Below are 27,500 nucleotides of genomic sequence, written 5' to 3'. Positions count from 1 at the left end.
GAGAGGAAGTAAAAATGAGAGAGGGGAAAATTTAAATAAGGAAGGGTAAAAAGTGAGAAGAGAAGGGGAGAAACTTGAGTGAAGAAAAAAAAAAATACATGTGCAGGGAAAAAAAGATAAAGACTAGTAATGGAAGAAAATGAGAAAAGATGGACGGGGAAGTGGCTGGATGATTGGGAGAAGAGAGAGAGAGGAAGGAGAAATAGATAAAGGGAAAGAGGAAAGACGAAAGGAAGGAGAGAGTGAGAGAGGAATGCTGGGAAGAGATAGGAAGGAGCAGATGCGTGGGAGGAGGAGGGAGAGATAGGAGAGAGGAAGGGAGAGGGAGAGGGAGAGGGAGGCAGTAAGGTGGTGCAGGAAGGGAGGGCGAGAGGTGTTGTGAGGTGATATGATGCTTGAAACTGCCAGTGTGAAATGTGTTTTTTTACCTTTTTATTTTGGCATTGCAGGTGGTCGTCAGGGAGTGGCTGGCTGCTTTATTGCGAGGCAGGCCATTAACCACCTGCTGATGGCTCCCTATTGACAGGTGTGCCAGATAAACAACACGCGCGCGCACACACATCTGACACACTTCACCTACCTGAGGACTACTGGCAGAGGGAAGCGTGCAGGTACAAAACGGAATTCCAACTAAATAACAAGGCAACGGAGAAAATAACAAGAAAAAAAAGAAAAAAAAAAGAAAAATGCATCGAGAATTAACAGAACAGTCTACCTTATATTCTAACCCCTTCCCATCTTCTTCCTACCTGTCATTCTCACCTGTTCCTTGCGCTCTGTTCATCTCACCTGACCCTTTCTTAGTTTAGTAGTGAACGTGTTAAGCGTCACCCATTCATCCACATACAGGGCTACTGGTGGATGGATGAGGTGGATGAGGTTCTGTAATTTATATTGTTACCTGTCACTAGATCCACCTGTTCAATGAGTACGATTATTAAGTTCCCACGGTCATTACCTCAGCTTCTCTCATTGTTACCTGTGATTTATAGATTAGATTCACCTGTTTAATGATAGAGTTTGTTAGTTCGTACGTTCGCCTCACGTTCAGTACCTCAGCTTCTGTTGCTACCTGTTACTAATTTTACCTGTTCAATTATTGCGATTTGTTAAGAGCTCACGTTCATTATCTTAGGTTCTCTCATCGTTACCTGGGATTTGTTAATTTCATCTGTTCAATTACCACGATTTGTCAGCTCTCAAGTTCATTATCTCAGCTTCTACCTGTGATTCATTAGTTCACCTGTTCGATCACGATTTGTTAACTCTTCCGGTCATCTCACGTTCATTACTTAGAGGAATTTGTTTGGTTTAATTAACTGTCTTGAGTAGATTAAAAATAAGTGTGTGTGTGTGTGTGTGTGTGTGTGTGTTAATTTATCTGTTTTGAATAGATGAGTCAGTTTTGTCTACTTTCATTCAATTGTTTGGGTTGATTAAGGTGAATATGAGTGCTTTACTTCAGCAGCTTTGAATAGTTTAGTCAGTTTTGTTTGGTTTATTCCAGCGGTTTTGAATAGATTAGACATCCTTGTTTGTTTTAATTCAGATGTTTTGTAAATAAATAAAACTAATCAAGCACTTCTTTTTTTTCTAATTGCCTCGGTCCCCTTACCACCTACCTACACACACACACACACACACACACCGTCATCAGGGAACACAGCCAGAACAAACCAGGGCGTTCTCTCGTGTGCCGCGCCTGGCCTGCCTCACCTCGCCTCGCCTGCCTCGCTCCACAACCCGCAGTGTGTACACGACGAAATTATAATTACAATTCCACTTCTCTTTGTACCTTCACGGGATGTTTACATGAAAGGCGCGCTCATCCCGGTGCACCTGTGACGACCCCTGACGACCCCTGGCGAGGACGAGGCGAGGCGAGGCGAGGCGCGGGGGGTGGAGGGGGGGAGCACTCCTGTACGTGGCACTGACGTCCCCACATTTTCTTTTCAACTAATTCCTGGTAAGAGTCGTAAGAGTCAAAGCTGAAAACTTTAAATGTAAGAACACCAAGAGAGAGAGAGAGAGAGAGAGAGAGAGAGAGAGCTTTTAGAGCGTCCGAGGCGACCTTTACTTCAACGAAACTTCCCCTTTGAGTTTTCTTCTACAGGAAAGAGGAAGGAGGAGCGCCCGGTGCCTGTAAGTGACTGATTAACTAGTATTCACCACTTAGGACCTCCTCTGGGACCACACGTGCGGGAAGCGTAAGATATTCTGAAACGCATCTGCACCGCACCTTCCGTACCTTCAAATGGCTATAGTTGAAGTCACACGGGTTTTTAAGGATGTTTTAATGGTTCTAGTGAGAGATTAACAACATTTCTACATTAATAACAGGAGGAACAGTCTTGAGAACCCGGCTAATCATCTCTGTGGCCTTGGAAAACAGTCGTGGTGAGAGATCAGTGTTTCTGAATACTAGCCATAAACTCGAAGCACTAGAGGTGGTGATGGTGGGATGGTTACGATCTCTGAGTGAACAGCGGAGACACGCCTACCCTCCCACTCTCTTACTGGCGACTCCGGCTTCTGTTCTGGGGAAAGACGTGACGTTTAGAACCCAAACTTAATACACTGCACCATTCAAGCCGAAAAGTGAGGTAAAAACCGACTTAATACCGTGCAAAGCGAAGTTGTGGGAGAAGGAAAGCGTCCGTGTTAGCGAGAGAGAAATGTGTAACTCGCGGGTCGGAACAAAGGCATCACGTTTGTATATGAAAGTTTGCCGCTGAACTTGCATGATATCGCTCACACGAAGGACACGCGCCATTCACACCGCGGCCTGCTGATGCTGCGCCAGATATTACGACTGCAGGCGGTGACGAGAGAGAGAGAGAGAGAGAGAGAGAGAGAGAGAGAGAGAGAGAGAGAGAGAGAGAGAGAGAGAAACTACGTCATAAGAACATACCAAACCATCTTATTCAGCTCTCCGTTCTGGCACAATAAAACACGAGGGTGAATTATGAAACAGTGGACGTGGGAGGAGGAGGAGGAGGAGGAGGAGGAGGAAGGAAGGAATGTAATACAGCACTGAAAGCACCGCCACTGTCTGACCCTCTGACTTGGGCACGAGAAAAACCCACAATAAGATGATTTTAAGAGCGAAGCAATAGAGAGTCACAGTTAAAAGTCTATATACACTTCCACTTACGTTTCCTTCAGTCTTCAATCCTCTACTGAGTTCAGCATCACACTAAGAGGATAGACAGAGATCGTAAGAGCTAGCCAATAGAGATACAATACCAGGTAAAACTCTGGTGTATCTAATTATTATTACACCTGAGCCCTAGGGATTCATGTACAGTCCATAATGGGGCGTCTTCAGGTACACTCATCAAGGGGACAGGTGTAGGCACTTCCGACTATGATTAAAGTACAATTTACAAGTGTAATGAGGAAGTTAATTAACCGAGAACCCGAAATTATGTTGGTCTGGTTAGTTTATACAGTCACTAATCACCTTGAAACTGTTAATTATCTTGGCGATGCTAATTACCTGGCTGCAAATTCCACGTGCAGCAATCAGCAGGTGCGGGGCGGGGCGGGGTGAGGGTTAAATGGCGGGGTGGGGCGGGACTTTGGGGCGGTTTAGGACGAGTGCTTTGTGTTTTCGTAAGTCAACTTGTTCTTTAGAGATGCCCTGCCATTCGCCGCCAGTTAAGACCAGCGTGTGTGTGTGTGTGTGTGTGTGTGTTGTGTGTGTGTTGCTTAGTTTACCTAGCATCTAATTTCTAAATCAGTGACCGCCACGCACGCAAACACCTACGTCTGATGCAAAGAAAACGTAGAAGCACAAAATGAGTCTGACAAAAAAAAAAAAAAAAAAAAAACGGAAGGCAAGTAAAGAAGAAAATAAGAGAAAAACACGATATATAGCAAACGAACCAAGCAAACAACAAGAAATAAGAGCAATACCGCGGGCAAGGACTCAGAACTGCCGAGAGAGAGAGAGAGAGAGAGAGAGAGAGAGAGAGAGAGAGAGAGAGAGAGAGAGAGAGAGAGAGAGAAACAAACACGAAAAAAGAAAACAAGCAAGAAAGAGGCAAGAAGCGTTCGGGGAGAAATAACTAAGAGATATTTCCTTCTGGCCAAATGCTTCCTTGATGTGGCGAGCAGGCAACAACACACACTTAACTAAAGAGGTGATGTGTGTGATGTGCTGCTAAAAACCCTGGAACAGACACACACACACACACGAGAAAGGTTACACACACACACAGCTAGAGACACACACAGAAGCCTCCCTCGCCTCCCTCACCTCCCTCTCCTCTCCTTCCTCCCTCCTACTCCATCCTATTTTTCCCTTTCACCGGATCAGTTAATTAACTCTCAGCCCTCATTAATGGAGCCTTTTTTTTTATAGCCGAGATAATCCGGCGCGTGGACCCGGAGCGCTGGGAGATACAATTTTACTGCGGGTTAAGTTACTTTTTGGTCCCGTGAACTCTCCTTTATAAAATGGGCGAGTGTGATCGAGGCGGTGCTTCCCAAAGGCTCTGTCTCATGCAGCGGTGTTTCGAGTCAATTGTAGGTGTGAGAGGAGCGGGAGAAAGTGCCTTGTTTGTTGATGCAGCCGTTCAATCTCTTTAATTTGTCGATTCAAACCGCCAGCCTCTTTACTTTGTCGATTCAAATACTTAATAACTCTAGTTTATCGATTCAAACACTCAATATACTGCTAGTTTATCGATTCAAACACTCAATCTCTCTAGTTTGTCGATTACAGCTCTCAGTCTCTTCTGTTCGCCTATTCAACCACTCAATGTTTGTTTGTCGATTCAGTCACTCAGTCTCTAATGCACAGTGACATTCTCTCTCATTTTCTCTCGCGATCATGCATGTGAAATCAGATCAGGAACTTTATACGTAAACGTGAAAGAAATCTGCAATAATTCACAAGTACTTTGCGGAAATTGTGATATAAATATGCTCCTTAACTCTCTCTCTCTCTCTCTCTCTCATAGCTGATAACACACCTGATATCGCGTTTAGTCCAGTTTCTATTGTGAACTCGCCTGAAAAGTTGTTTTAATATTCAGACAAGGAGGAGATCGACACCGAGCTACACTCCTCCTCCTCCTCCTCCTCCTCCTTCTGCTCCTCCTGCCCCAATGACCTGCCGGCTTCAACACGCAACAGACAGGTTCATAACAGTCTGGCTTTTACAGTCTCGCCACATCCTCGGTGACGCACGACAGGAAAAATAAGCAAGGGAATAGAGCCATTGTGAGGACACGTCAGTGAGGCATCTTAGGCACGTGTTCAAACTGTGCTTGCTTGTCTTCTGTACACTCTGATCTTTTGTTATTTGAGTGTACCTGTTTTTTTTGTGTTGTTTTGGCTGTGTTGGTTTTTGTGTTGTTGGTTTATTAAGTCTTGTTTTGTTTATATAGTTCAAGGGTGTATTTATACTTGAATTTCTGTCTTATTTTGTTCCTCCAGTGAGACAGTTTGTTTTTGTTCAGGATTTGTTGATTTCTCGAGTCGTTTGTCTGTATGGGATCCCTGATTAGTTAGTGTTTTTATTTGTGTCCATGGCTGTCTATGTAGATTTCCTGCCTTCTCACGTTCCTTGAGAGAAACTAACTTGATCTTGTTGTGGATTTTGTTGTTGTTTGTTTCTCGAGTTACGTAAATCTTTACAATTCACACCACTAAAGACACTATACACGATGTTTACAAGTACATGCAGGAAATGAAAGAGGAAAAACAAAATCTTTCCTGCGTTTAGTCTATACTATGCTTAAAGACACCTGTAGAGCAAAAAGAAATTTCTCGACTAGTATGCGATGAGAATAAGGTGTGCCAAATAGCAATCAAAGGGTTAAAGGTTTCATGTTCTTGGCTGTCTGTATTAGATGCACGTCTGTCTGTTTACAATTCATGCCTTCTCTTGTTCCTTGAGTGAGCCAGTAACTTTATCTTGCTGTGGAATGACTGGTCCTTTTGCACTGTTGGTATCTCGAGTCTTATTTGTCTTAAAGGTTTCATGTTCTTGGCTGCCTGTATTAGATGCACGTCTGTCTGTTTACAATTCATGCCTTCTCTTGTTCCTTGAGTGAGCTAGTAATTCTATCTTGTTGTGGAATGGTTGGTCCTTTTGCACTATTGGTATCTCGAGTCTTATTTGTCTGTACGGGATGCGTGACCATAAACTTTTTCCTGATTCGTGGTCCTGTGTTCATGGCTGTTTGTATCAGATGCACGTCTGTCTGTTCCCTATTCTTGCCTATCTCGGGGGATTTATGCTTGTGTATATTCAATTCATGCTTGCTTTTACCCATGCATGTCTGTCCATTATTAATTTTCTACCTGTTTGTATAGAATTTATGCCTGTCCATTCAGCTGAAGTCTGTCTATGTGAGATTTATACTTGTCAATATTCAATTAATGGTTGTTTATGTGCGGTTCATGTCTCTCTTTATTGAAAATGTCCTTCTTTCTCCAACGGAAAAAAGAAAGGAAAAGAGAACGACTGTCATTTTATTTTCTTTGATTCCTTGCTAATTTTCAGACTAATGGCAAATTCGAGTAAAACATTAACTTGTTATGAAGTGTAATTTTTGACATAATTTCCTTGACATTTTCGCAACTACATGGCAGCTCGTCATTCCCTCGTCAGTAGAGAGAGAGAGAGAGAGAGAGAGAGAGAGAGAGAGAGAGAGAGAGAGAGAGAGAGAGAGAGAGAGAGAGAGAGAGAGAGAGAGAGAGAGAGAGAGAGAGAGAGAGAGAGAGAGAGAGAGAGAGAGAGAGAGAATAAAATAAAAATAAATAAATAAATCCGCTTTTCTTCTTTCTTTCTCTTTCTCTTTTTCTCTCCCTCAGAATTTTTGTAATAGAGTTATCATGCAATCTCTGCCGCGGGGTTTCCTGCAGTGTTTGCTCTTCTCGGGGTCATCGCTATCACCACCACATCACTTCTCAACACGGAGACTCAACACTAAAGAGAAAAGAGAAAACCCGTAGTCAAAGAGACACCCTTGGCGATACTTTGGGTTCGTTTGTTTGTCCAGTCGGTGAGTAATTCATTATTAAAGGAGCATACAAGTGAACGCGATCTCTTCACAACAGCTATCACGACTTTCTTGCAAAAAAGAGTGTGCGGGTCAACATGACGCCCCTCCGGTCAATATTATCCCGGCAGACAGCGAGCAGAGGGACGCTTTGATCCCTGCAGGAGTACAACGCGCCTCACCCTTGGTCAAGTGAACCCTGTGTCTTGACGCGCTTGTCAATAGCACCGCCAGACACATCCATTACCCAAACAAAAGCTTCAGTCTCGCGTCACGGCGACAGGAGCAAGACTGTGTTGGGGAGGAGACGCGCTGCAGTGAGATTTGTGGGGCAGGGTGTGATGCCAGTGATGCCTCTTGCTTCCTGGTGATAATGAAGTCAGAGCACCATGATGTGCGGACGGCAGACGGCGCGATGTCTTTTAGTTTTCACGCACGCACCATATTAAAGTGTATTAGCTGAACCGTTTGCAGCGAACTGGTGAACTCTAGACCTCCCTGCCTGATTCTCGGTGTCCTCGCACCTTTGGCTTGAACTGCTTCAAGGAGGAGCTTTCCACACACTTCTCAAATTTTGGATAATCCTTTTCATACTATACTTTTTGGAAACTGGCGCCCTCAGTGGACCTTTTTATACATTTTTTTTTTTTTTGTCGTCCTAGGCCAGAGTCCTTCTGACTTAAAAAAATAAAGCACAGCCAATCCCTGCAAGGTAACAGTGGGAGGCTCAGGCTGGGAGAGAAATGCCGTGAGCCACACGAGCCACTGCCGGGAAATACCTGCAGCGGGAACAAAGGAATGAAAATTCTTCACTCCTCCTTGGCGGGCGCCAGGTATTTACACGGGCCACAGCCTCTCAATTGGACCCGCCGCGAGGCAGGAAGAACGTGGCCAGGTGGTGGGTGGTGTCTGTGGCACAGTCAGGAGGACGGGACGAAGGGGTGAGGGTGGCCAGGGCCTCGCCGGGGACGGAACTGACTCAGCCTGCCTGGTCAATCCCCCGAGGCGCCGCCACCCACAGTGTCGTCCGCTGCCTCACAAATGGGAAGGAAAAGAACGGGAATTATATGGTAGTGAATTTCATAGTAGGTTGGGTTAGTTCAGGTTAAAGCGGGTTTACACGGGGCAATTCGCGGCAGGTTTTAGCTGAGAATGTGCAGGCGGGAGCGAAATGCAGCCGGGCGCAGCTGAATTGCCCCCCGAGCCGCGGAACCACTCTGTCGGTCTAGATTCAGCCGCTTTCCCGCAATGAGCGGCAATTTTCCACGGTCAAATGAGAAAAGCTATTAACCTAACATTGAAAATAGAAGGAATAGCGCTGGAAAGTGTTTTAATGATAACCATTGACTGCATCATTATATACGATAAACAAAACAAAACAAAAAATAAATAAATAAATAAAATTGAGGAAAACAGACGCAGAATTGGTTTACTTACATCGTCAGCTGAGGAATCCTTCGTGGAGTCGTGTACTCTACTATACCTGTCACCCTGCCGCCCCTCTGTACGCACCTCACAAAGCTACACCGCCAGGCTGCTTCTCTACTCCATCGAGACACACCAATGATAACGAAAACAACAGTATGACAGTGTGCGGCTTCTTAATAAACACAGATTAACTTTTTTATACCTTACTGAATGCATAAGCCAGTTGTGTGAGTGAGCGGGCAGTCGTGGTAACATATATGCAAATATTATATACAAGAACACTGTTATGTTCTTCTGTATGCATGTTATTACCCATAGACTGTTCTTGTCCCCACGAGCTCATTGTATTCGTTTATCAAATGAATGTTAGTGACAGGTGTGGGTGGCGGAGGCGAGGCGACCACTGGTGGCTGGGAGTGATGGGTGGTGACGGGAGTGACGGACTGTGATGGGGCTGATGGGTTCTGATGAATGTAGTTATGCGTTTGAATAATTAAAGATTTTGCTGAATATTGAAATGGTGTTTCCTGCATTTAATTTGGTAGAGTAGATCTCCACACACATACACACACACACACACACACACACACACACACACACACACACACACACGTTACCTCTGCTTTTGTTGGAAACGTCAAGGGCACATACACGCCTGAAGGAAAACACACAGGGAAAGGACAACATACAAGTGGTTTTCTTTAACTCCCCACAACAGCAGCAGAAGGCGGGTCATTGCAGCCACGAGCCCTCAACAGTGGGAGAGATGGAAGAAGTGGAAGAAGGAGGCCACGGGTGGATGTAGCATTTCCTGGAGAGCTTCTGCAGGGCACCAGTAGCACCACCACCACCACCACCACCACTAGCACCCTCATCACGGCGCCCCCTTCCAAGAGCCCGCCGCTTAGTATTCTGGCCGCGTGAAAATTGTCTAATTTCAGAGGAAGTCGAGAGGCAGCAGGAAGGTGAAGCTCGTTACGCGGCACGCAAACTCCCCGATATTTTGTGAATGGGATGTTTTCTTGGCGTCTGGATGCAAAACGTATCTCCGGGCATGTGGCGCCGCGGCAAATGGGATGGCGGGGCGGCGAGGGCTATGGCAATCTGGGAATACCTGAAGGTGGGGTGAGAGAGAGGGAGAGGGGGCCATTGATTCCTCATAGCGGTAGAAAGGCGTCGCTTATTCTTCTGTGTCTGTAATAACGGCAGCCTGCGCTCTCAGATTAACGAGGGCAGGATTGTGCGGGAGGGCGCACACACATCTGTACGTGACATTAGTTTATTTCTTTGGTGGTTGTTTTTCTTCTGTTTTAATATTTTTTCTATTGTTTATTTATGTTTTGTCCCTTGTTTCTTTGTTCGATGGTAATTTAGTTATTTATTTTTTTGTAGAACGTCAGTAAAACATAAAGGAAAATCTGCCCTCCGTCCTGTAATATTTGGGAAAATGTTAGGCTTTGTAGGATATCTCGTCTTACCTCTCGCGCTCCCTCCTTCCTAGGCATTGAAAAAGTGCGGGAAATTTGAAGGTTTATAAATGCACTGGTGTGTGTGTTATTGCTAGTTATCTCTCTCTCTCTCTCTGTCAGTAGTTGCACAGGTCTTACGGTTTTAGTGACAGATTAACAACATTTCTACATTAATAACAGGAGAAACACCATTGAAAACCCTGATAATCATCTTTATAGCTTTGAAAAACAGTCGTGAGGAGAGAGAGAGAGAGAGAGAGAGAGAGAGAGAGAGTAGGAGCATTTCAGTTGAGCCTATTCTGCCCTGGTTCGTGTTTGCTGCGGTGACACGGTGCCGCACTGAGTGAAGATTGCGTTCATAATCACTTATCGGGGGTGGAGTGGGAAAAGGAGAGTCAGGAAGTGAGGCTATTTATATTATTTGACATATTATTTGATAGCATGTCAACTTTTGTGTGTGTGTGTGTGTGTGTGGGTGGGTGGGTGGGTGTTGGATCAGTGACAGGTGGCGCTGGGGAGTTACCACGGCGAGCGGCTGGCTGGCTGCAGTGTTTTGGTCAGCACTGGTCAATCTTGCCCTACACGCTCTATTAACCAGTATTTCCGTCTTCCCGACACCTTCTTCCTGCACCAAGCACCGTCAAGCATCACCAGAGAGGCACGAGTACGTAAGGTGTGTGGGTGGGTGATGGAGCAGTGACAGGTGGCGCTGGGGAGTTACCACGGCGAGCGGCTGGCTGGCTGCAGTGTTTTGGTCAGCACTGGTCAATCTTGCCCTACACGCTCTATTAACCAGTGTTTCCGTCTTCCCGACACCTTCTTCCTGCACCAAGCACCGTCAAGCATCACCAGAGAGGCACGAGTACGTAAGGTGAGTCCAGCGGGGCCAGTCTCTCCTCAGTCAGCCTTACTGCCTTCACAACACCCTAATCCTCCCTGTAGTGTCTTGTATTCGTTTATTTAGGATTCATTATTCATTATTTAGTTTTTTTAGGGGTTAATTATTTATATTTAGGTTTTGTTTACGTCTGAGTCTGGAAAGAGTTGGAAATTTATTCAAATATTTAATGTTCGCCAATATGTAAACAAGCCTTCAGCTGTGTTATTAGCCATTATTTGCCTCGTCTCTCACTTATTGTAAGCCTAACATATCACAAGATGGATCCACATGCCTAGCCTTCATATCCGCTAGTCAGATATATCCGTCATTGCCTGGTTTTGGTGTTATATAGGAATAAATAAGGCAACATGGCCGCCGGCTCCCCCACTGAGGTCGCCCCCGAGGGCCGCCATGATGGACTGGCACCTGTTCCGGCTTGTTGGTTCCAATATTTTTTTCAATTTTTCTGAATTAATTTATTTGGCTTGTATAGTAAGATTTTATGGTTTCTAAAAATATTTCGTTGCTTTTGAAGTGTTTTTCTTGCTTCAGTTAAGTAAATGTGCTGAATCTGGTGTTGTTTTTTATTTAAATAAGGGGTAGTTTGTACGGTGAAATTTACCCAGCCTGGTTTTTGGCTTTTTTATTTGAGGCTTTAATGAAGATTTTATTGCTTCAAAAAATCGTTTATGATTTTTAAAGTATGTTGCGTTCCTGTTGAGTTAAGTATGTGGAATTTGAATAGGCTTTTTGTCCCGTTGAAAGTGGTGTTTTTGTCATTTTTTAGCTTCTTTATTTTTTTATTGTAGCTTGTAACTAAGTGTGCATTATTTTAAAAAATAGTTCAGATTTTTTAAAATGTTTTGTTACCAGTGTAAAGTGGAATAGGTGGACTTTTCAGTGTTTTTAATGGTGTCAAAATTTCCAACACTTTTTCCATATTTCACATAATATTTCTTTATAACTACTGAGACTGGAGGTGTTTTGATATTGTGAATATTAATTCAAGTAATTGTCAAGTCAGAATATATAATGCATTCGAGCCTAGCTTCATTTTTTCTATGGGTCAATTTCAAAATGAAATACGCTACGTACGTATGGCAGCGGGGCGCCGGCATCTTGCCTGTGACGTCATCAAGGATTCGGGACTCGGTCTGCTCCAGTGTCTCCTCAATATTTACCGTAATTTCCAGTGTTTTCCAAGTGTTTCCAGCTGTTTCTAAAGTCAGGCGTGTAGATAGTTGTAGTAGAAGGAAGAAAATAAGAGAAATGAAAGAGGAGAAGGAAGAAATAAAAAGAAATGGAGGAGGAGGCAAAACAGGTAAACAATATTTAGCTTAGTTTCCCTTGCTGTGCTGCAGTTCTCTGTAACATTTGGTGTGTTTTAGGTGTTTTACATGTTTAGGATGTATGTAGGAATGTTGTGGGGTGTTTAGAGTGTGTTTTGGTGGTGTTTAGGTGTGTTTTGGGTGTATATTTGTTGTTATCATTGTGTTTGGGTGAATTTTGGGTGTTTTAAATGTGGTTTAGGATGTTTTTAGTTATATTGTAAGTGGTTTGAGTCGTGTGGGGTGTTTTGAGTATATTGTGGGATGTTTTTGTGTGTTATGGGTGTGTTTGGGGTTATATTGAGGTGTAGTGAGTTTGTTTTGGGTTTATTTTCTGTTTTAAGTGTTTCGGTGAGTTTGGGTGTGTGTGTCGGGTCTTTTGAGGTGTATTTGATTGTGTGCAAGTAGTTTTGGGTCTTTAAGGGCGTGTTTGTGGTGTTGAGTGGTGCTTTAAGTGTGTTTTGGGTGTGTTTGATGAGTTTTGGGGTGTTGTAGTGTATTTTGGGTGTTTTAAATATTTTGAGTGTGTTTTGATGAGTTTTAGGTATATTGGGGTGCTTTGAGTGTGTTTTGGATAAATTTAGCGTGGTTGGGGTGGGTTATTTGGATGTTTTTAGATGTTACGGGGTGTTTTGAGTGAATATTCAATATCTGGTTGTGTTTAGGTGAGTGTAGTGGGTATTTTGGGGTGTTGTGATGTGTTTTAGTTGTGTTTTGGATGTTTTGAGTGTATTTTGAGTGTGTTTTGGTAAGTTTTGTTGCATGTAGGGATGTTGAGTGTTATATATATATATATATATATATATATATATATATATATATATATATATATATATATATATATATATATATATATATATATATATATATATATATTTATTTATTTATCTATTTATTTATATAATGGGAAGGCAATGAGAAGAGGGAAAAAAGAACATGGGATGCACCGCCTGTGTTCATACTGGGATCTGATGTCAATTCTTGTGAAGGGCCAGAATGCATATTCCTGAAGTCTGGAAGGAGTCATCCGCCAGCCTGTATGGACACTTAGACTGTAGCTCCAAAACTAACAGTAGGATTCTCTCTAAAATAGTCTCATTGAGATTCTCGCACAAAATTACCTATACGTAACTTAATCTAACCTAACCTAACCGCTACAAGAGTAAATGGGCCGAAACATTACCAGACTTCGGGAATATGCCTCCAGAGGGATACGGGTTAAGGTCGCTTCACACACATCAGTGCCGTATTCGTTCCATGCTGTTCAGTGCTTCAGTGTCAGTAAAAAAAAAAATTCATCATTTTGGAATTCAGCGGAAGCATTTACACACGTCCGGCGAAGTACCGTGTTTTGACTGAAGTGATTGTTACGTCTCCGTTCTGTGAAATGGAATATCGTCGTCACTGGTATTTTAAAAATTTTCACGGATGTCGGACAAGTGTTTGAAATAAAATAGAAGAAATTGAAATGGTGATAAATACTCTTTTTAATTGATGTAATTAATCACATTGTACATTATACTTACCACAACACACCACATCACACCACACCACATCATAACACACCACACCATACCACACCACACCACACATCACTGAGCAATGTCATCAAAACAATTTTTGGACATTCTTAAGTACTGGAAAATTTTTGTTTCATCATTAATTAATTCCTCGTACAGAGTAGCAAAATCTCCTTCAGTTTCTCTTTTTCTTCCACGTTTCATGTACCCACTTTTCTTTTCTTTATTTTTTGTTAAGCAAGCATCTTGCTCTTCATCAAGAATTATGACAATCATAGCCAACTCCACGTCTGGAAGGATATGTGTGCATAGACGTCACGAAAGCGACATGGATATCACTGACACTAAACCAATAACGATACTAATACGGCACTGATAGGTGTGAAACCACCTTTGAGTGTACTATTCAGATAGTGTACCCACTATCTGCCAATTTCACTTGGACAAAAGCACAATTAGGTGATTGTTAAGAAGAACAATAATAATAATAATAATAATAATAATAATAATAGTAATAATAATATAATAAAAGGAGTTAAGCCATCTATATAGTTAGCTAGATTGATATTATCATTATTATTGTTAGCATCATTATTATATATCAAGGTATTGTGACATTATTATTAATAATATGTTATTATTATTATTATTATTATTATTATTATTATTATTATTATTATTATTATTATTATTATTATTGTTATTATTATTATCATTATCATATTTCAGCTATCCAACATCAGAACAGTATATGAATATGGCAAATGCTGTTTTGACATCATTTCCTGCCATCCTGAGAAACAGTGATCTCGAGGAGCATGAATTGCAGCTGCAGTGGAAACTGCGCATCCAGCGCAAGTTTCAGAATTCAAGAAAGAGGCAGGATTCCTCAGTGACTGAGGTGACGTCAAGGAAAAAGAAGATCCCTTGCATAGTGCCAAAAGAGACTACATTTCCACTGATGTATGGAGTAAAGGCTTACCTCCCACCAAGGCCCCATTCAGAAGATGATGAGTCATTAGAGAGACATAGACAGTGGCTTGCTCTACATTGGATGAAGAAAGATCCCGAGTTAGATAAGGTATGTGATATTTGTACGCTTGATTTATCTTTTTTTATATTTCAGAGACTTCTTTACTGGTGTTGTTTGAAAATACCTGCTCTTATGTAAGCAATTTCAATGGTACTGGTGGATAGCCACTGAAAAATTATGCTCGTATATATATATATATATATATATATATATATATATATATATATATATATATATATATATATATATATATATATATATATATATGAGGGAGAGAGGGAGGCTGGCGGGACAGTCAACTTATGAAAACTAATTTTTCTTTAATGATTTTCCTCAGGCTGAACGCCTCATGCAGTTGACACTCTCTGAGAGACGCAAAAAAATAATCTATGGGAACATTCTTGTAGCAGAAATCCTGAACTTGTACTTGTGGATTCAGACTTTTGAGGGCGTAAGTGTGTATATATGTACACTTTATGGATTTTGCTACATATTGTTACTAATTGTCAACTTTATTTGTAGGGCTATAATGTATATAGCTATTTATATTTTATAGTAGGTAATTGATATTTAACTACTGGTACTTCCATTCTCCCTCTCAGGCTCAAAGGCCTCAGTGACGGGAGATAAGCACTCATAACTAAGTACAGTTATTGCAGATGCTCATCTCTGTAACCTTCACTTATAATTATTTGATGCTTATATCTTTACAGATAATCAAGGAGTTCCTGAGATTAGAACCACAAGCGGATGAACCAGACCCAAGAGTAGCAGTTTTGAAAGGGCTGGAGAAATATAGGCTCCCAATAATTGCCATTCTCAAAAAAAGAAAAGCAGTTCCTCTGTATATGGAAACCTTACTTGAACTCTATGACCACGATGAAAGTCAATGTGAGTAATGTCTAGTTCAACTTGTTCATTTCAGTAGCTGGTAGCAATTTAATATATGTATCTTTTCATCATTAGCAATGCATCTTTCACTTTTATAAGCCTAGTATTCATGAAACTATGCTGCATGCAAAAACCAAACATTGTATTAAGCATGATCTATCTAACTGTAATGCTTGCACCAATTTCTATAAAGGTACTCATTTAATTGTCAAATTCCTGCTCTTCTATCAAATTTTTGGCTGAGTGCTATGGCTAAATAATTGTTTGCAGCATAAGTGATGCTAAAGATTTTAATAGGTGTAAAGCATCTCTCTCTCTCTCTCTCTCTCTCTCTCTCTCTCTCTCTCTCTCTCTCTCTCTCTCTCTCTCTCTCTCTCTCTCTCTCTCTCTCTCTCTCGTAAGGAAAGACATTATTTCTAGTGTAAATAAACCCAATAGGCTGTCCAATTTGAAATTTAAAATGTAAGTATTATCAATCTTTTTAGAAATGTTAGCTGCATCCTCTTCCCTTGCAGTCCAATAAGACAGGTCACTAATTTGTGTGGAGATAGAATTCTTGGAGTCACCTTTGCCGGCACTAGCGCAAGTGCAAACAGTCTGATAAAGGTTTCTTCCATGGTTGTGATGAAGTTCACGACTTCTCACACCGTTTTGGTGGATATGATGAGAAGAATCGAGAGTTTGGAACATCAGTGCGTTATGTCGGGGCATGTAGGTTCGGCTGGGGTTTTCTTTCTTTCTTTTTTTTTTTTTTTTTTTTCGATCAGTACTCATCGTATTCTTACGTGGACTTGCTAGACGAAGCATTACTGCATTATGATATTACCCAAATAGTGTCTCAAGTAAAAAAACATAACCGCATACTTGTACAAAAGATTTGCTGCTGTGACACAAAGGACAAAAATCATTAGTATACTGGTCGTTCTGAGCATTCAATCAAAATGCTTGTCATTCATATAATTAGTAGAACCATCGAGGAGCTTTATTTTTGTTAATTCTTATGTGATAAAGCAATAATTACAGGAGACTTTTAAAAGATTGGTACTCAAATTAGTGGACTGTCCTATTGGATGTGACCATATCTTCACTTTTTCCTTACACAGTTAATTTTCTTTTGTTTATTTGATTTACTTATTATCATATTTATTTATATATTTATTTATTTGCACCAGATGCTTGCTTAGTTATATTGGGGTTACTTCACCTGCTTGGAGAAAGGAAAGACTCCATTTTTACTAAGGTTAAATTTCAGTACCTTTGATTTTAGAGTGGTGTGTATATATTGAAATTTCTGAATATATTATCAACTTAAGATATACATCTACATATAAATTTTATTTTAATGTCAAAATGTTATTAATGTTTACACTATTATTTCTTCCTTAAGGTACCAGAAGAAGAACTAAGAACAGGGCAGTCTAGTGTGTATTTGATGGTGCACCTGTAGCTGAACCAACATGTATTTCTATGGCTGTAGTCTCATTGGTAGCAGGGCTTTATGTGTTTAATATTGAACACCCAAAAAATTGTGAACATTTCCTCCGTTTCACAACATCCCATCTCTTAGGTATCAAGTATGACAAAGGTAACACTTCAAAAACAAGATCTCTACTTGTAAAACTCAATGAAGTAAAGACAGAATTGAGCTACAAAAATGCATAAATCTGCTTCCAAATATATTCAACTCCACACATAATGCCTCTCTCTCTCTCTCTCTCTCTCTCTCTCTCTCTCTCTCTCTCTCTCTCTCTCTCTCTCTCTCTCTCTCTCTCTCTCTCTCTCTCTCTCTCTCTCTCTCTCTCTCTCTCTCTCTCTCTCTCTCTCTCTCTCTCTCTCTCTCTCTCTCTCTCTCTCTCTCTCTCTCTCCAAATTGGGAAGTATTCTTCATGTACCATATGATGCATATATTTTTATTTATTTTTTTTTATGCATTTTTTACCTTTTTTTTTTATTTCTCTATGTTATTGCAAGTGATACGTGAAGCTTCTTTATTACTGTTCTGAGCATTTCTGTAGATTTGTTTAGTTAGTACATCCCATAGAAATACTCATTTTCTTTTTTTGTGTGGCTTTATAGGATTAATGGTGACATATGGATATGATCTGGGTTAAAAGCTTGTACAAATAAGGTTAAATGTCTATTTTTGCACTGGTTGTTTCCCTAAGTTTCATAAAAGTACTGTGATATAATTATTAGCAGTGGACTAATTAATTATTCTTTACAGGGTCTGTAACTCTTACATCTAATTTATGTTAACTTTACTTACATATTTTTTCCTTTAGTTTATGAATGGGAGGAAGGTTTAATATTCATATCTTAAGAGATGCTTACTTTCTTTTCCACATTGCAAGTTTTAGTGATTAATACTCACAAATGTGTATTATTTACTTAATGGCTTGTCAAAACAGGTTGTTTTTGTGTTGCTTTTTTTTTTTTCTCATGCTAGGATGAAGTGTTACTAATGGAGTTTATTTTTTACATCTGTTTTATATATCATTACAGTTTTGAGGGGAGCTTTCTGTTAAATGTTCAAGTGAAAAGCATATTATACTATATATATGATAAAAATTATAGTGTTTATTTTTTTTATTTTATTTTTTTAATGCAATGAAATGGAGGGAACATTTAATTGTATATAAATATATTGAATTTATTACCTATTCTTTCCCTAACCTTGAGACAGCAGTAGCTAGCTGCTAGTAGTAAAGGTACTAATGATTCATCATCTGCCTAAGAAAGACTAACTAATTAGTCATTTAATTGACTAACCTATGATCCACTTTACTAATGTGGTTAGTAGAAGCAGTGAACAGTACGAAGGCATTAGTCAGATATATTTGAGTAAGACCATACTCAGGTTGAGTGCTCAGTTAGTCACAAATTGACTAACATTATGTTAGTCACTGTGACTAATGCTGCCACTCGTTCTAGACCCCATGGGTTTTACTAAGAAAAGTTAGTCAGCACGACTAACTTTGGTTTTGTGTGCGATGTCTGGCTTTCCCCATTACCACTACCACCACCACCACCACCACCTCACCTATTTTGAGCTATGGAACGCAGTAGTGGTGGAAATAAAGACAAAAAACACATATTTATTTCTGAATAGTCTCCCATCACAGCTTCAGGGATTTCCCCACCATCACCATCATCACCACCACCACCACCACCACCATTTTCACCTCCCCTGACTTATAGAATCCAGTGATAAGGTCCCTCTGCTCCCTGCCTCTGCTTCTCTAAGCTTCTCTCTCCCTCCCTCTCTCACAGCGTTGGAGAGAGCTAAGGTCCCAGTCTTCCTCCCTGCCACTGTCCCTCCACGCTCCTCTCCCCGTCACCCGCGGCCGTGTCACCGAGGCGGCTCCTGCACGACACACTACTTAATATCACACGTGTCCACCGTAGCGCCACTCAGCCCTTCTCTTTTATGTTGAAATTTGTTTGCCAGAGGCTCCTCCACGGCATTTGGGAAACCTTTTACTCGTCCTTTGCTGGCGAGCCGCGGGTGAAAGCTCCAAGCCAACCTCCGAACCTTTTTTTTGTGTCTTTACTTTATGTCTCAGATAAAATTAATACTCGTTTTTCTTCCTGCTTTTTGGAATAGAATGAATTATTATTATTTTCTTTAGATCAGCTTAGGTTAAATTGTTCGTAATGATGAAATTAGCCGTGGTGGTAAGAATACAGAAAACGGTTCTCGCTTATTTTTGGCGACTCACCGAACAAAGGTTGCCTAGCGGACTTTATGAGCAGTAAGAAGAAACTATTCGGCACCGCTAATGCGTCCGCCAGAGCCAGTGAGTGACCTGTTCCCTCAAGACAATGCTATGCCGTGGTCCATGGAGAACACCCGGCCAGGCTCTCCTCCCGCGGCCAGGCTCCCCACCCGCGGCCTCCCACTCTGTCCCGTATTTTGAAACACCATTGCGCCGCACGTCCACTACATTGAAAAGGTTCTACTAGTTGAAGTGACACGTTTTCAAAGGTGTTTTTACGGTTCTAGTGGCAAATTAACAAGATTTCTACACTATTCACAGGAGAAACGCTCTTGAGAACCCGGCTAATCATCTCTGTGGCCTTTGAAAACAGTGGTGAGAGAGCAAAGCGTTTCTGAATGTGTCCCCCCTCTCCTCGCCTTGCCTCGTCTCCGCGTCACTCCACACGCCTCCTGCAGGATTTCCTCCACCCTTCCGCCGCCTGCCTCGTCACTTTTCACTCTCGACGTGGACTGCGGTGAGAAACTGTGAGTAGCTTTGTGAGTTAATCAAGTTTTAGTGATGAATTGCTCAGGGTACCTTGAGACACGCACAAACTCACACACGCACACCGATTAGGAGACCGAGAGAGAGAGAGAGAGAGAGAGAGAGAGAGAGAGGAGAGAGAGAGAGAGAGAGAGAGAGAGAGCAATAATGAAACGCCTGCCGCTCTTCATCATCTTGGTAATGAAGGAAGACCAAATGGATGTCTCCTTCACCTGACCAGCCTCGCCACCTGCCTCCACCTGGCTTCAGACTGACCAGAGGCTGTCACGCCACCACTCCACTAACACACACACACACACACACACACACACACACACAACCTCTTATTATGGTCAGCACGCAAACCTAACAGTGATAGATAATCCACTCATCCATCCATCCATTATCCACTGACCTACAGACTCATCCACCCAACCACTGGTCGCTTCTTGCAGCTTCCCTTATTTCTTATGTTCTTATGTTCTTAAATGATAATGATAGACGATAATAGTAATGATGGTAAAAGAACAAGAACAGCAGCAACACCCAACCACAATATAACATCACCACTACCACCACCACCACCACCACCAACAACAACAACAACAACAAATCTATTATTACTACTACTACTACTACTACTACTACTACTACTACTACTACTACTACTACTACTACTACTACCACACCACCACCACCACCACCACTAACACAATCCCATCACCATGCTGTCCCTCAAGACACTGCCATCTCGCCTCTGTAACCTCGAACCGGGACACCTGGAGGCCTCTCACCCCGCCACCACACTACCCTCAGACTCATGACACCGTTAGCTTCCTCATGACGTGAATCCTCAAAGCAGGGCAGAGAGGCGGCCTGCAGGAGGTGTGGAGGTCTTTGGTGCTTCTAGAGGGCCTTGTGAGATCCCGGGTGAGGTCCTGCGGTGTTAAGCAAAGCCACTTGGGTTCTTAGCTAAGTGTCATAGATTCTTAGTGCTATAGTCGTATATTCTGTAAAACTGCGTCGCATGTCCAGTACGTTCAGAAGGCTCTAGGTGAAGTGATACGGGTTTTTAAGGGTGTTTGTATGGTTCTAGTGACAGATTAACAAGTTTTCTACGTCATTAGCAGGAGAAACACCTTTGAGGGCTCGGCTAATCATCTCTGTGGCCTTCAAAAATAGTCGTGGTGAGAGAGCTAAGCGTTTCTGAATATGGATTTTTAGTGTGTTTATGTCCCTGGCTGCGTTGGATCGTCAGGAATCGTTAACCTGTATGCGTTACTCTGGGCAATGAAAGGTGATACTGGGACACACACACACACACACACACACACACACACACACACACACACACACAAACAAGCCGTTAGACCAGCAAACACTGCACATGCCTCGTCATCCTGAACAACTATGAGGAACAAGAGGCATTAGCAGAAGCAGAAACCAGCAGGAAGGGGAGGAGGAGGAGGAGGAGGAGGAGGGGAAGTACGGGATGGCTCTACTGTCCCCTCCCCCCCACTCTCTCTCTCTCTCTCTCTCTCTCTCTCTCTCTCTCTCTCTCTACCTCATATGAACGGGGAGGTCACATTAAGACCGACATTACAGCCGCCTTTATGCTGCCCTAACTCACCTCCGGACACTGCCGCTACCCACACCGGACCCGCCTTGTCTTATCCGGATGTCAGGGCGCCGCTCCACTCCTCCACCTCCTGAAGCAATAGACAGGCTTCTGATGGCGTAGCTACAGGGTAGGAGTGGCTGTGGTAGTGTTTGAGAATAGTTGTGAGTAGTTTGGCTTGTATGTGTGTGTGTCTCTGTGTGTGTGTGTGTGTGTGTGTGTGTGTGTGTGTGTGTGTATGTGGTATACGAGGGAATTCCGTGGTGCAACAGCCAGGTCCTTAATAACCCGCAAAATGGTCGTAATATTTCACAGGCTGACACTAACGACAGACCGCGGTCATCAAGTGTGGTGGGCGCGGCTCGGCTCCGGTGGTGGGTCACGGATCGTCGATGGCTTCTCTCTCTCTCCCTTCCTCTCTCTCTCTCTCTCTCTCTCTCTCTCTCTCTCTCTCTCTCTCTCTCTCTCTCTCGTCCTAACGCCAAGCACCTCATTTTCGGGTCTTCGCCGCGATTGGGGTGCAGAGACGATTCCCGCCGCCTGCCTATTGCTCCCGTATCCCTCCCCCACTCCCCGCCACCCTCCCCCGCCCCTCCCCTCCCCAGCCCTCACAGCCCCGGGGAAAGGAAGCACACGGGGCGAAGGAGCAGCACAGATTACCACAAAATGAAGTGTTATGCAAATTTGATCTTAGCCAATATCGGAGCGCGACGCGGGGTAAGGTAGGGTCGCGGGATGCAGCCATTCCAGGAAGTATCAGACCCGGGGTAATGTCACCGCCCTGGATGTGGCGAGGCGCGGGGGTGGGGGCGGTAGGGACGCGAGCACCCCGCCGAGCGACCTCCAATGGCTTACTGATAACATAATTCCCTCTAGCTCAGGACGATGTTCTCTGTTCCAGTAATGAAAACCCGGTAAGTCCCTATTTTCCCGTTAATAGACTCGCTTTTCCTGACAAATTTCAAATAATTGCACGGCCTAACACTCGCCTCTTTCATTTAGCCAAGATCTGAGGCGACTCCCGTAGCGTAGCAGAGACGCGGCGCACGAGGGAATGAAATAAAAGGAAGCCTACAAAACACGGAGCCTTGGTGGCGTCAGTGCCTTGCTGCACGCCCTCCAAGACACGCTAGGGATGCAAGAGGCGGAAGATGTTTCAGTACCTCAATCCTGCGGCGGAGGAGGGCGGGTGAGAGCGGGAAGGAGCGGGAGATGTGTGGGCCTGGTAGAGACAAGAAGAGAGGAGCGAGAGGTACAGAGAGGCCCTCGTAAAGCCTGGCTCCGCGTCCTCAGAGCATGTACACAAGGCGCGGCAGACGACCCAGCCCTCGAGTCCTCGCACCATAAAGAGAAGCACCGCGTCACTCTGAGGTAGGAGTGCACGGAAGACCTACTCTCACCCCCCACACGCTCCTCTATTCATATTTTCACGCCGCCTTTCCTTGCACTTTTAAAACTTACTCTTACGTAATGCCTCTCGGGCTGGACCACTACAGGGGGAGAAAAAATTTATATAACGTGAGGAAAAGATGTACCACTCACGCCCTCATAGTCTACAGGTCCTGAGTATTAGAGAAAGGAAGTAAAACCGAGCCACCTTAACGTACAGCAGACCTGCACGCTAGTAACGGCTTCAGGGAGGCTGTTGGGGGGCGTAAGTCCTCTGTAATTATGCTCTACTCACATCCTCTTAGTCTGCAGGTTGTGGATATTAGGAAAACCAGGAAAAACAGTCATCTTAACCCACTACAACCTACAGCAGACCTGGCGCGCTAGTAATGGCTTCAGGGAGGCTGTGACGGTGCGTATGTCCAGCGTAATTGAATAAGAGTCTTGCGCAAGGGCGTGTCCCTGCGAGCACCTCCGCACGAGAGATAAAAGTTTCACCATTAAACCTACACCCTTAAGACTACACGCCCTGCACGGGGGACTGGGGGGAGGGGGCAGGACCTGGCGGCCGCTGCGTGGATGGCCCGGAAAGTTGTGTGAGCTGGACCGTGTGCGTTGGCTTAGTGCTGCTCCCTTTTAGCGTCGCCTTGTCTGCAGAGGCTCAGCGGCGTCATGGGCAGCAGGGGGCAGGGCGGGGGAGGGAAGCGGGGCAGGACAGGATTCAGGTGTTGTTGACAAGATCCGGTTTGGTTTCACGGTTACTTACTGACTTACTTGTTGTTGTTTGGTGACATGTTTAACGTTATTGGTGTTTGTTCTCCTGTTGGCCAAGGAGACTAGACGAGTGACGGAGAAAGGTGGTTTAGATGATAAATATAATATACAACTATTTCCACTTCAGTCTGTTGTTACCTCCCACTTCCTTCGCTTATGAACCTGTAATATAATTCTCTCTCTCTCTCTCTCTCTCTCTCTCTGAAACACAAAAGTCAAGCAGTGAAGACTAAAGAGAAAGCAGGAATGAGTAGCCATCATCAACCACCATCACCACCAGCACAGCGGCAGCCTCGCGGAACACCCAAGACTGCGATACTCTGCCTCGCGCGGGTTAATAATAGCGGGATACATCGTCGTTGAGGAGTTACCGAAACACGCGTTAAATCTGGACTTTCCTGGAGAAGCAAAAACCTTTCTTTACTCCCCCACCCCTCCTCTCCCCCTCTCCCTCTCTCTCTCTTTCACTGCCGGCGGAGGAGGAGTTCGTTGCTGAGAATTCTAAGTTGAAACGAAAGGAATGTAAGTCTTCAGGATCCACATTTAAACTTGAAGATCAGTAAAGAAAAGTTCTCCTCAACTCAGAGCTTCTCCTCGAGACTCTCTGTTTCTTGTCGCGGGAATGTTCTTCTCCCCGCGTCTGATTGCCAAGTTCCCTCCCCAAGTCTTCCGTAAATTTGCTCCTGAAGGGGAAAAAAAATGTACAAATCTTTCGTAAATCTGCTGAAGGTGGAAATAAGTGTTCCCCATGCAAAATAATTCTCCGTTTTCTTAGTAAATTAATGCTACGACGGAATATTTAATGCCGTTTTCTATTCATTTCCTCCCAAGTTTTCCGTAAATTTGCTCTGAAGGGGATATAAATGTACAGGTCCGTTTCCCATGCAAAATAATTCCCCGTTTTCTTAGTAAATTAAGGTAACCGAATATTTAGTGGCGTTTCCTACTCATTTTCCTTCCGAGCCTTCTGTAGATTCACTTCTGAAGGAGAGAGAGAGAGAGAGAGAGAGAGAGAGAGAGAGAGAGAGAGAGAGAGAGAGAGAGAGGAGAGAGAGAGAGAGAGAGAGAGAGAGAGATACAAGTCAGCTTTCACGCAAAATAGTCCCTCACTTTCCATCCTAAATTATAACGAAATACTTAATGGCATTTTCACCTATTAATTTCAAGGTAATTAATAATATCCATTTGACTAATAACATGCAGGTGATCAATGATGCCCAGGTGAGTGATGGTTTGCAGGTGACAATTAATGGACACTTTGATGAACACCTGAGTGTGTTACGAGGGAGCGGCGTGGAGGGAAAGGTAAGTGAGGCCAGGTGAAGGTGAAGGGGAGAGATGGGTAGCATGAAAAAGCCGGGAAGAAGAAGGAGATAGGTATTGAGGGAAGGGATTAAGAGGAGGAAGAAGACACAGGTACAGATGAAGGCTGAGGAGAAGAGGAGGAGGAAGAAGAAAAGGTAGATGTAAAGAAAGACAAGGGAGAGGACAAAAATGAATAAAAAGTGGGTATAAAGGGAAGCAAAGAATAAAACAAAGAAGAAAAGGTAAGTGTAGAAGAGAACAAAAAGAAAATGAGAAAATAGGTCGATATAGATAAAAGCCAAGGAAAAAAAAAAGAAGAAGGGAGAGGAAGGAAAATAAGAAGAAAATCACCTTCCTCCACCTTCACGTATTCATCTTATCCACCTCCCTCCACCTCCTTTCACCTTTCCTTCATCTCGTTCATCCACTGTCCTCCATGCACCGGCTTTCCCTCCTCCGCTGTCTCTGTGTCTGTGTTTGTACCTCGTTAGATCGTATTTTTGTTTTTAGTTGCCTGAAGTAAACTTTTTCTCTCCTTTTCTTTTTTTTCCCCTCGCTGATTATTGTCGTTAAGTTTCCCTCGGCTCGGCTTGTGGTATTTAATAATTTGCTTGGTAGTTTTGTTATATTACTGATGTGGTTTTTGGTGTGTTTTTGTTTTTTTCTTTTGTTTGGTAAGTCCTCCATTAGTGTTTCTCTCTTTAGTCTTTTATCTTTTCTCTATTTTTTTTTTTTATCTTCCGTGGTTTGATTTATTGTTCGTTGTGTCTCTTATGTGTTTTTATGATTTTAGGAACTTCTGCATTAGTACTTTTCTTTTTTCTTTTTCTCCTCTCTTTCTTCTTTATTTTAGGTTCTTTTTCCTTTAAATCTTTGCCGTGTCTCCTCTGCGTCTCTTGTTTCCTCACATTCTGTTTTTATTGACTCTCAACGCCGCCTTTTTCCCTTTTGCCCTTCTTAAGTTACGTTCGAGATTCGCGCTGAGTTTTGTTGGGTACAAGGCAATTTTTTTCTCCTTTCTTTTATAACAGCTTTCTTCAAATGAGTTTTATCCTTTCCATGAAACTTCCGTGCCACCTTCGTTATATGGTATGTTTTGAAGGAGTTTTTATTTACTTATTTTGGTGTTATTACGTTCATGATGTTAGTTCATGTGTTTTGATTTTCATTTATTGTTTCAGTGTTACCTGCTTTCTTTTCAAATACCTAATGAAACCAAGAGGGGCTTCTGAATCTAATAAGCTATAGTGGAAGTTATTCAGGGTTTTGAATGACGTTTTCATGAATTAAGTTATAATTTAGCAAGGATTCTTTATCATCAACGCGAAAAAACACCAACAACAAACTGATTAATCTCATGTATAACCTTTCAAATCCAGTAATGAGAACCACAAGGCTTTAGAAATACAGGGTTTTGTCCCATTAATTCCACCTTCCCTGTGATGCAGCGCCCCTGTGTCTGTGTTGGCTTGAGTCCGCCTCTACCACACAGGCGGGGGCGGCTCATCCTGCGTGGAGGTCCTGGCGACTTGACATATCTCCCTTAACTTCACTATTCGTGTTGGACCTCTGGCATTTGGTTCTGCAGCACGAACATTTTCCTTATGTTACTCCTACTACTACTACTACTACGTACGTATAACTGTGTGTGCGTGTGTGTGTGTGTGTGTGTGTGTGTGTGTGTGTGTGTGTGTGTGTGTGTGTGTGTGTGTGTGTGTGTGTGTATGTGTGTGTGTAAAAAGGTGTGCATTTTATTTGTTGCTTTGTGTTTCGTGCGTTTCCTTGACTTCCTTCACTGCATCTCTCATCACCACCACCACTACCACCACCACCACCACCACCACCATCACGCCAACATATCTAGCAAAACATGAAGGCACCACACACTCTAGTCGCAAAAATAACACATTACCAGAGAGAGAGAGAGAGAGAGAGAGAGAGAGGAGAGAGAGAGAGAGAGGAGAGAGAGAGAGAGAGAGAGAGTCTACCCCTCTAACCTTCTATATAACAGTTCACCTCTAAAACACTGATACGAGCAAAACTTTCTCCCCCTCTCTGTCTTCCCCATCCCGCCAGCGCTCCCGTGACCCCGCCAGCTGCCCTCACGCATCTTGTAAGTTCCCTTCTGGTGTATGTGCAAAGTTCCTCCTCTGGCAAGTTTCCCTCTACAAGTTATCGAGTTTAACTGCATCAGATTAAAGCAGCGAGGAACAGCGCGTGTCTTACTCTCAGTTCGTTAAGTTGAAATGATTTTGTTGATGTTTAAAATCCCATCGTGTTCTTTGTTTATTTTATTTACTTGGACAAACGGAGAGAGAGTCACTGGGTTAAAAATAAATGGACCGGGGAAAAAATGTTGCCTAGGAGGATAAAAAAAAAAGTACCTATAGTCAAATGTCAATAGGGGAAATATAAATGGATAGTTTTTATCTTTATATACGTTGGTTATTGTTATTTCTGTTGGTGGGTGGTGGTGGTGGTGGTGGTGGTAGAAGCTGTTGTTAATTTTGATCTTATTTCATTATTACTTTATACTCTACATACGTTAGTTACTGTCACCCCTGTTAGTAGTAGTAGTAGTAGTAGTAGTAGTAGTAGTTGTTGTTGT

The 27,500-nt window shown here is 42.9% G+C and overlaps 1 protein-coding gene across 4 annotated transcripts in view; it reads left to right on the top strand.

The window, feature by feature from the left end:
- Positions 1 to 10,417: 10,417 nt before the first annotated feature.
- Positions 10,418 to 27,500, top strand: part of LOC135115952 (uncharacterized) — an 85,669-nt gene continuing 68,586 nt past the window's right edge. Inside the window, exons 1-6 of one of the 4 annotated variants that reach the window (XM_064033099.1) lie at positions 10,418 to 10,784; positions 14,371 to 14,722; positions 15,012 to 15,125; positions 15,388 to 15,565; positions 16,738 to 16,805; positions 16,953 to 18,177. In XM_064033099.1, the coding sequence (XP_063889169.1) occupies positions 14,393 to 14,722; positions 15,012 to 15,125; positions 15,388 to 15,565; positions 16,738 to 16,805; positions 16,953 to 17,012 (750 nt within the window). In that variant the 5' untranslated portion in view covers positions 10,418 to 10,784; positions 14,371 to 14,392 and the 3' untranslated portion in view covers positions 17,013 to 18,177. Of the gene's footprint in view, positions 10,785 to 14,370; positions 14,723 to 15,011; positions 15,126 to 15,387; positions 15,566 to 16,737; positions 16,806 to 16,952; positions 18,178 to 27,500 lie in introns of those variants that run through there. The other 3 variants (XM_064033101.1, XM_064033100.1, XM_064033102.1) reach the window with 3 other exon arrangements.

Source organism: Scylla paramamosain, chromosome 30, assembly GCF_035594125.1.
Source record: "Scylla paramamosain isolate STU-SP2022 chromosome 30, ASM3559412v1, whole genome shotgun sequence".
Classification (NCBI taxonomy): Eukaryota; Metazoa; Arthropoda; class Malacostraca; order Decapoda; family Portunidae; genus Scylla; species Scylla paramamosain.
Note: the sequence above shows the minus strand (reverse complement) of the source record. Positions and strands in the feature narration are given on the sequence as shown.